The 10771-nt window shown below is 41.2% G+C and overlaps 1 protein-coding gene across 1 annotated transcript; it reads right to left on the minus strand.

Moving 5' to 3' along the window:
- Positions 1-3519: 3519 nt before the first annotated feature.
- On the minus strand, positions 3520-5326 carry BDNF (brain derived neurotrophic factor). Its single transcript, XM_080618505.1, has one exon. The coding sequence runs from the start codon at positions 5309-5311 to the stop codon at positions 4571-4573; it is 741 nt and encodes a 246-aa protein (XP_080474631.1). The 5' UTR covers positions 5312-5326; the 3' UTR covers positions 3520-4570.
- Between the last annotated feature and the right edge of the window lie 5445 nt (positions 5327-10771).

Raw genomic sequence — 10771 nt, forward strand, 5'->3', positions numbered from 1 at the left:
TGCACTTCAATGTAGCTTTGGGATTCTCTTCAAGAATCTTCTTTTACTGCTCGCTGTTGTTTTCTGGCTGAGTAGTTCAGAAGTCTAGCGATATGCCTTTACTTCAGCTCCAAGTAATAAAAGCTATAGAAACATCTTTCTTTTTCCCCTACAGAGCTAGGATTCAGTCAAGTGGATGAATGGATGGATGGTTAGCTCCTGTATCTTCCTTTCTAGTTCCAGTATGTATTTTGAGGGTGCCCATCTCATTCTCTAGCTACCTTGGCCATATCTCTAACTCATATTTCATAAGTTAAAGCAACCTCACCCACCTCTGTCCTACCTAGGGTCTGAGCAGACCTGGCTCCCATAGCCAGGAGCAGGCCTGTGGTGTGGTAATAACACAGCCCTGTTCTTCCATTCACCAAAGGTTTTAGTACATGTAACTGCTTCTGTTAGCTGATTTTCAAGACAACAAGAAAGCAAGCAATGTAATGATTATAATAATAATCTTCACAAGCACCACTTCCTCGGTTCCTGTGGAGGATTTGCTGTTGGGAAATATGCAGCAATATAATTTTTTGAGAGTCTGGATTTGTGCTTCCCTTCCCCCCCCCCCCCCCTTAAGTTATATGAAAGTTTTCTATTCATCGTGAAGATTTATTGATTGTTCTAGGGTTATGGGATAATTAAATATACAAAGGCTTGGCAGCTGTAGTAGAGAATATTCTTTTAGAAATGCTAAAACATGTTAAATCCAAGGAATCCTACTCCTAGTACTCCAAGGGGGTCATAAATAAGTACAGTGCAGGGGATATAAATATAGGTGACACCATTTAAAAATCATGACTATAGCTATTGAGTTTATATCTCACATCTCCCTTAGTTAATGAGATTTGTAACCCCTCCCCCTCACTTCCATTACACTTATTATTTTATGGCTGAATAAAATCATATATATGTGTCATTCATGGGTTTGTAGACTCACAAGGACTTATGTCCTAGAATCAAATGGAAATACATCATTCTGCAAGTATCCCCAACTTCTATGGAAGGTCAATTCTTTCCACCCCTCCCCTCCCAATGCTAGCTGTCCATCTATGAAACAGGGGGCTATCTGCCCTCCGAGTGAGAGTTTTATTGCTAAAATAAAGTAAAAATTGTTTTAAAACAAAGAACACACATTTTTATAGTAAAACTTGAGTTTGTTTTACAATTAGAGAAAAGAGTCACATGGTCCCCCAAAAAACCCCAAGTTTTATATATATATCTTTTGAAAATATATTTAAAAACATAAAAAACTCTATAGTTAAACATATATTATGTTAATCAGTACACTTAAATATAGCTTAATTATATTTACAATATGACGCAGTTGCTTTTAAATTTTAATGCCAATTTCAGTTTTTCCCCAAAACCATAAAATTATATAAATATACAATAAATATTTATGTTACACAAGGTGAATAATAGAGAACAAGGCCACAGACATTAACTTACAGTTGCAAGAGTCTTTACTTTAACACAGCACTAGGCCTGCTGACATGCATGATATACCTTTGTCACAAACAGACCACAGCAAGAGTTCCATTAAGTGACATGAAAGAAAACCACCCCCACCCCTCCTTCACATCTCTGCCTTAACTGAAACTGCCAAGCCTGGGCTCATGGATGTATTAGGTCAGGCAGGTGAGAGCCATGGGAATGCAGTTTCATTGCCAATTTCACATTGTATCAATAGGCATTGAACTGGTGGAGTATGAGGAACGTTACTCCAGATGTGGATACAGGACAGTTCTTCTGTAGGTTCTTAGCTCCATCCCTTAGGCTCCCTCTCACCTGCACAGGCTGCCCTTTACCTCTCTGAACCTACCACCCCACACCAGCACCACCCTGACCTGTGTTGGGTGAGGATTGCTGAGTTAAGGATATAGCCATAATTAACTTTAGGAATGAGGAACTTTATTTCTAGCATGATTTATGCATTAACACTTCTCTTTCAGAAATTCAATTTCTTAGAGCTGGGAATTGTTTTATTCCTGTATCTGAACTAGATTACTGTCACGTCCTAGCTATCGTTTCTTTTCCCAGTCTAGATGAGTGATCCATTTGTTATTCACTCATTAGCATCATCCTTTCCCCTCCTAAGCGACCAACCGTGGTTTTGAGGGGAGCCATTGTTACACCATCTCTCTGCTGTAGTTTAGGAATATTGCTGAGAATAGCTCCTGAGCCATGTCTGGATTATTAAATGCACAGAATTATAATACACACACAGGTATTGGCCACAGAGGAATGGAATTCTCCCTTATACCAACATTTACTTTGCACAAAGAACAATGCAGTTGAAGTTTTGAGACATTTCATTATGTTCTTTTTTTTTTTCTTCCATTTCTGATATCTGTGTGGGAGCCTGAATATCTGCAATTGATTAGGAAGGCTGAGGTTTGAAGTTCAGGTGGGACACACAATTTCCTCTTCTCTATCACAATCCAGTGCGCACGGGGCCAACACAAAAGGTTTTCACTGCACAGTTGTGCTGGTTCTCGTTTGCCCATCAGTTATCCCAGGGGAAGGGAAGCCATTCTAGCCTAAGTAGAAGAAATTACTGATTTTGAAGTGTTAACCTCTGTTAGCTTCCAGCATGGGTTTCTACTAGAAAGGACATGAAGTCAGCGTTAAATATGCTCTTCAGAGAGAATTACTGTGGGGGAGCATATTCCAAATAAGCTTTGCTCAGTTCAGGTTTTTAATTAACTCAAACAGTGAGGCAGATTAACGCAGATTCTGCAGCATTCAGAAGTAGTGATATTTCGCAGTACTTCCCTCTTTGTTCAGATACTTTTCTTCATCTACAGGAATTACAAATATAGCATCTGCCTCCAGTGAGCTCACCAATGAGCTATTTCTGCTTCTCTGCCCACTGTAGTCAGTGCAAGTGCTATGCACAACTCCCAGGCTTCCAAGCCTGCCTTTTTAGACATACTTCAGGATAGTTAGAGGGGCAGTGCTCAGTTAATACATCTATCAGAACCTCAGCAACGTTAAGCAAACTCCTCCAGCACTTGCTCTTCATGTACTTCATGAGTATATTTTTTTTTATGCCAATATTTGTTTCATAAAATAAGGCTGACAGCAGAGGTAGAGCCACACAAACTCCAATTGCTTCATCTAGAAGCAAGACTTCTTCCTACCTCATTCCCCAGCTATCTTCCAAGCAGGGATGCTACTGCAGTTTCACAACACACTTTGAAGGCCTGGGGCTGCTGGAGATGCCCTGGAGGGTAAAAGCATCAGTGGAAAAGGCAAGCTCTCCCTCTCACAGGATGCACAGGACCATGTTTAGTGCTGACTACTCAGTCAAAACAAAACACTGCTCTCTGTCCCTGAACTCGCTGAGCTACTCAGTCCCATGACCAACTGGCCAAACCAGGTTGAACCTGCAGATCCACCATCACCTTTCTAGACTTTCCTTCTACTGCCATTCTTGTTGTGCTTCACCAAGACATTTGAACCCATCAGAGAGACTTATTACATGAAGATCATTGCTCTCAACACTCTATAGAGTATTTTCTATATGACAAGCTCCAGTTGTATGGTAAGTGAAATGCTTCAAAGATCACAACCACCATCCTTCCAGAGGGAGGAAAGGGAAGAGAAAAACAAAAATCAAACACAAACAAACATGGTATAAGCAAATGCAGGTCTCAAAAGACAGCAAATAAAAAGTTAAAATAATTAAAAAAGAAAAGAACTCAAAAAAGCATGTTGCCATACAGTTGATTAAGTGCTGTCTTTCAGCTTCTACAATGTGAAGTGGAACAGTGGAACATCACCATTCTTTTTCAGTTGCCTCTTTTTTTTATTATTTTTTGTCAGTAGTTGGATTGCCATTGCAAACACCTTCACAACATACAAAAAGAAAATTGGTTTTTAATCCAGGATAAGGTAACGGGAGGGTTTTTTTCCTTTTTCAATCTGATGGGAGTTCAAAAGTAAAAGAGAAACAGGAAAACTATGACAACAGCACCTTGACATTGTTTAATTCCAATGCTATCAGGAGTTAAAAGCAGTAAACAGATATAATACTAACAGGAATAAAGATACTCACTGTCTAAAATGTAAACGGAATGTTTTGGTTCAATTTATTTTTCTGAAAGAGGACAGTTTATCATCAATTCACAACTGAAGCAGCATGCAATTTTATTCTTTGTTTTTTTTAAAATCTTTTTCTATTTTCAATTCTTGGCAACGGCGACAAACCACAATGTTCTCAAGGAATGTAACGCAGACTTTGCTGTTTGCTTGGGTCTTTTTTTTTTTTTCTTTTCTGGTTTTTTTTTTTTTTTTTTTTTTTTTTTGGTTTTTGTTTTGTTTTGTTTTGTTTTTTTTAACCTTGTGCGCAAATGACTTTTGTTCCCCTTCAGGTCATGGATATGTTCAATAAATAGATTGTGGAACCACTGTACTGTATAAACTTCAGTTATACATGCAGTCCATAAAATTATTTTTTTACCGAATAATTTACCCTGTTATGTATATATACAAATAGATAATTTTGTCTCAATATAATCTATACAACACAAACCCACTATCTTCCCCTTTTAATGGTTAATGTACATACACAGGAAGTGTCTATCCTTATAAAGCGCCAGCCAACTCTCTTTTTATTATCCATGGTGAGAGCTCTCACGTAAGACTGGGTAGTTCGGCACTGGGAGTTCCAGTGCCTCTTGTCTATGCCCCTGCAGCCCTCCTTTGTGTACCCTTTGGGGTTGCATTTGGTCTCATAGAAGTATTGCTTCAGTTGGCCTTTGGGTACTGGGACTTTCTCCAGGACGGTGACAGTCGCCCCGGACATGTCCACCGCAGTCTTTTTCTCCGCCGCTGTCACCCACTCACTCGTGCTGTCACAGACACTCAGTTCCCCGCGGCGAGCTGGGTCAGAGTGGCGCCGGACCCTCATGGACATGTTTGCAGCATCCAAGTAGTTTTTGTACTCCTCAAGCAGAAAGAGCAGTGGGGGTTCCAAAGGCACTTGACTGCTTAGCATGACTCGGGATGTGTACAAGTCTGCATCCTTGTTTTCCTCGCTGGGCTGGATGTCCTGGTCCTCATCTAGAAGCTCCTCTATGACATGTTCAAAAGTGTCTGCCAGTGATGTCAGTCCTCTTGAACCAGCGTTGGGCCCATTTAGGCTCTCAAGAGTCCCGTGGGTCCGAAGACCTGGGTAAGCCAAGCTGCCTTGTCCTCTTACACTAGCTTCTTTCATCGGGGCAGCTTTCATACAACTGAAGTATGAGATAACCATAGTAAGGAAAAGGATGGTCATCACTCTTCTCACTTGGTGGAACTGTTAAGGACAAGAACAAGGGAAAAAAAATTAATTTAAAAGGGATGGAGTAATAATAAAATTCACTTGAGCTGTCATGAGACGTTATGCATTTTCTGCAGAGATCTGCTGCATGCAGCCGCAACTCATTACCCCCGATAAAACTTACCCTTGTACAAAGGTATTCTTTGATTCACAGTTTCAGAGAAAGCACATGCCAAAGCTTGGGCAACACTGATGCCACCAAGTCAGAGTTCTTACATGCCAAAGTCTTCCTGTAGTAAGTATTAAACACTATGCAACCTCCTTATTTATTGACTGATTACACCTATTTAAAGTAACAGCAAAGGCAGAACTGATATTGAGCAATGCAACACTTCAGCAATAAAAGGCAGCTTCACAAACATGACAGGCAAGACTTTCATTTCAAGTGGAAATATTTAAGATCTCTCTATGCCAAAGTATTTTGTCATTCTATGCACAATCCCCTCCCCATCCCCCCCCCAGAGAGCACCAGGATAAACTGCATTTGTATTTTGAAAGCAACCTTCAAAACACAAGAAGCCACTGCCACACAATTCTGAGGTCTCAGCAGGTCAACTCCTCAACTAAAAGTAGAAGGTATGTGTGCATAAATATAGAACGAGAAAATGGTCCATCACAGTAGACTAAATTTGAGGACTGCTTGCTTGCATCATGTGAATGCTGTGGAAGGGACCTGTTGGATTACAGGCTGTTAAGAGCTACACTGAAATGACAGTACCAGAACCACTGTACTGTATTTTGCCAAAGCCCCATAGTGCCTGTTCTCAGGCAAGCAAAGCAGAAATCCAGCAGCACAACCTGCCCTACTGCCACACTCAACAAGCTTGCTCGTTTCTCTCACCCTCTGCCCCAAGTTCTGGCACATGTTATGCTTTGAGGCTTATGTGCATGCTTGGCTCTGTGTTCATTGAGCACGGAGGGGTAGCACCAGGAAAGTGCCAGTAAGAAAACTCCTCCCCAGGCTTGGATACTGCACGACTCGCTCCTCTCAGCACTCCCAACAGCTTGGGCTTGTACGACTGCTCCTTCCCAAGCGCTTCACTAAGTCTCTGTAGATTGTACATTCCTCAAAGTAGAAATGTTTTCCTCCTCAAGTGCAGAGTACACACTTTGTGTACTATTACAACAAGAACCACCAAACCCTGCAGTGACAGACAGCTATATTTTGACCTATCCCAAGTGCTACTACAACATCCATCACTTCCAGTTGTTATTTTTTCTCTTTCTGATCCCTGCTCTCACCAGTTCTGCTTGCTAGAAAGCAATGGCATTGTTCACATTTTTGAAGCAGCAGCTAATGCTTGTTTCAGAGCTTTTGAAGTTCATTCGGAAGTACCTCATACTTGGCAACTCTCATTGGAGTAAACGCTATTTCTGTTTGCCAACAGGGTGTTATAAGGCTTACTTCATCTCCTGCAAATATGCTGTGGGAAACTAGTACTCTTAAGACTGGAACATGGAAAGACAATCTATCATAAAGCATACAAAGAAAATGAAATATGTACTGGAATGGCAGTGCCCAAAATGTAGGTCTCAAAGTGTACTTAATGGAGTGGGGAGAGTGGAAAGTGTTTGGGTTTGTGTCCATGGCCCTCTCAAACAACATTTTGGCTAAGAATCCTTTCTACCCCAGCACAACTCTTCCTTCATCTCTCCATCCTTCTTCCTGTTTAAAAGTGTTACTGTGGCATAGATTTAGTAAGATTAAACAAACCTGACATCTGTGCCTCACAGGAACATAGTGCTTGCTCTAACCATGTAGAACACTAATATTTTGCAGTTTTATTTCATCCTTGGATTTTTATAACATTCTACAGGGAGCAATACCAGATTTCTTCCTCAAAGGGGAGGAAGAGAAACACTTACAAAGATGATTTACAACTCAAGGAAGGTGGTTATCAGTCTTCATTTATCAAACAAGGAAAGACAAGACAAGAGGGAGAAAGGGTAGTTCATACAAATGCAGAGCCAGTGCAACAGGCAACACAAATAATTCATGTACTCTGAAAATTGTTTTATGTAAAACTTAAAAGGAAAAATCCCCAAACACCCACATCAAACTCTGTGACCACCAGAGCCGCGAACACACAACACAGATCTTCTGGCTCCTAATCAAGTTGCTGTTATTTTCATTAGAGTAGTGCCCAGAGATCCCAGCCAATATCTTGACTCTGGAGGACAGATTCTGTCTGAGCACGTAGTAGTACCCCAAGGGGCCTTCCAGTGCAAAAGAGAGAGGACACCATACGAGAGGCACCAAGACCAGTACAAAACAAAGAGAAGCTTGCACCCATCAGCTATATTACACTGGTTGGAGGCTGGACATTTACTTTTCAAGGTAAGTCGGTCAGCCTTAAGTTAGGCAGGATCTCTGGACCAGGCCACATCCTTCACTGTTGTCACTGGGCTGTTAACCTCATGGTAGCAGTGAACTTGGAGGGATGTGAAATGAACAGAATAGCAGCTGTGCGACTTGATTCACACATATATTTTTCTTACAAGGAAGAAGACAGAAGAGACGTGGAGAAACCTCACCAATTGACTTCAATAAGACCTCAGCATCCTCTGGAAATGGCTGGTTGGTCACCAGATCCAACAGTACTTTATAGCTCACGTTAAATTAATCCTTCCTCAATCAATCTTGCCTTCCATTTAGCAAGGAAACTGCTGTCAAGCTTGATCAATTTCCATCTCATCTGATGACATACAACCGCTGCTGTTATCTGACTGGCAAGAAAGAGTGTACAACTGGGCTCTGACAACCAGTAACTCCAAGACAGCCATTATCCATATAACATACTGAAAACACACAAGGAAATGTGTCCCTCTGAAAGCCACCCTTCTGCCTCCCATTTGTAACCGTAGAAGAATATGTCACAGTAAGCTTTAACAGCGCAGACATGCAATCCTGCTAGCAAGCAAACAGATCAAACATCTACTTCTTTGTAAATGAATCCCAGACTATGCCTAACTGTATGAGCAGGATGTTAAAAGATTATTCTATCTAAGGAATATACACAATCCTTGTCTTTGGCAGCAAAATAATATCAAAGTATTTAATAGAAGAAAATAGTATTTTAACACCTAGGAAATCTCTTCATTTTAAAGGCCATAGTAATTTCCAGGAGCAGCTGCTCAAAATCTACTAGTTTAGCATCCTATAGCAGAGCAACATTTAAATCTCACTTCATGGGTAGAAACACACCACCTTTCAGCTACTGTTGAACTGACTCATGAATGCATGGTTCATGCGTCAGTTCATGAGTTAGTGAGGCAGGACTAATGCCCCAGTGTAGCACCAAAAAGATCATTGGAAACACTTTGGATGGCAGCTTCCGTCCTTTCCCTCTGCTCCTTAACTATCTAACCTTCATTATATTGCAAAGATTAAAGATACAACCTGCCCTGTTACACTAGTACACTAACAGGCTTTTTACAAGGGCCTGTAATGACAGAACAAGGGGGAATGGCTTTAAACTGACAGAGGGGAGATCTAGATATAGTTCAATGTGTGGTGTACCTGTCCATGGCAGGGGGGTTGGAACTAGATGATCTTAAGGTCCTTTCCAACCCTAACCCATTCTGTGATTCTACAATTAGGAAGAAGTTCTTCCGCGTGAGGGTGCTGAGGCGCTGGCACAGGTTGCCCAGAGAAGCTGTGGCTGCCCCATCCCTGGCAGTGTTCAAGGCCAGGTCCGACGGGGCTTGGAGCAACCTGGTCTAGTGGAAGGTGTCCCTGCCTGTGGCAGGGGGTTGGAACTGCATGAGCTTTAAGGTCCCTTCCAACCTAAGCCAGTCCGGAATTCTGTGTTCATTCTCATGGCTGCAAGAACATCCTTCCTTCTCTCATGCAGCATAGTAAAGCTGAAGCAATGAAAAAAGGTCACCCACCGTGGACCAGATCTCAGGAAGGCGCGACCTAGTTTGTACTTCAATAAAATCCACACAATTACAACTAGAATAAGGGCACATAATTGTGGCAGTTGTCTCCACTAATGGGAAGGAGGCTCATTAAATGAAGGTCATGTCAATTATCTACTGCTAGTTTACATATGCAGTCAATTACCTAGCTGTACAACTTATTTAGGTATTTACATTTAATGAGGATTCATCACTTAATTGTTTGATTTCATTGTTTTTAGTTATTTTAAGCAGAAATCTAGCAGCTTAACAGGTTGTATTTCCAGCAGAGAGACCTGAGGGACAGCTGTGAACATGCGCTTGCTTTTCTGCATCCTGATACGTGCCATGAAAGCTGAAGTAACTTTCAGTAGTGAATAGATTTGTAATGCTTTAGTCTCCAGCAAGGAGTGTGTGGTGGAAGATAAAATTAGCAGCAAGGAAACATTCATTTTCTGCCTTGCCATTTTTTTAAGACTTTTATACACAAGTTCAATTTACTAAATACTATTGAACGGCACAGCCATGAGTTCCTGCTCTACGCATCATTACCAGAGTGTGTGAACAGATACCAAAATGGGATGCATGTCAGCACATGATTTGCAGAGACTAAACGTACTGAGAACAAATAGTATTAACCTTTAACACATGCATAACTGGATGTCTGACACACTCTGGTTATCCTCCCGGCTATGTATGCGGCAAACTATATAATTACTTTTTATTACTGAAAACAAAGCACCCCCAAATACATACACATGCACACCCACACTCAATTTGTATTCTTGTAAGTTGGTGCTTCATGTCAGGAAGAAGAAACCCATTTTATTTTTCTCATGTTGGTTTTCCCTGAGGTAATAAAATCTACTTAACCGTAATGCCAGAGATGGCAGAGACTAAGAGCCATTTTGAAGACTAAGACGAATAGCAAGCAAATTTACAAGTAGTTTGTAAACTACAGCTTTTAACATGAGAAATTTGCTTTCATCTTACATTGCTAAATATTGCCTATGGTACAGCTTCTGAGAGCAGTGAAACTCCACAATGCCTTCATTGGCTCTGGAGAGGTATGTATCTGGTTAAAGCACTTCCAAGGGGGTTTTGTGGGGTTTTATCACTCTTCCCACAACACACAGAAAATAAAATCACAACTTCTCCTGTCAACCAGAGGTGGGAAAGAACCCAAAGAGAACAGCAGCAAAATAATAATGCCATGACATTATACCCTGATCTTTCACAGAGTTATGGGTCAGTTTCTTACCAACTTCCTTCATATTTTTCTGGACACTGCAAAGGGCACAGACTTGCTTCAAACTTGAAGAGAGAGAATCCAGCTGCCCTAATGGGCACACACCAGACAGCCTCCTCATTACAAGCATGCTTATACTTAAATTGGCCAAGTGCAGGACTACAAGGAGCTCCCAGCAGGATTTCTGTCAGATGGATCTCAGTCCCATTCTGCCCATACCAGGAAATGGGCAGGATGAGTTTTGGCACCACACGCAAGAGAAGGAA

This window comes from Psittacula echo (assembly GCF_963264785.1).
Source record: "Psittacula echo genome assembly, chromosome: 5".
Taxonomy (NCBI): Eukaryota; Metazoa; Chordata; class Aves; order Psittaciformes; family Psittacidae; genus Psittacula; species Psittacula echo.

Coding starts and splice junctions, on each gene's coding strand:
- BDNF (XM_080618505.1), bottom strand. CDS start 5,311: ATGACCATCCTTTTCCTTACTATGGTTATCTCATACTTCAGTTGTATG.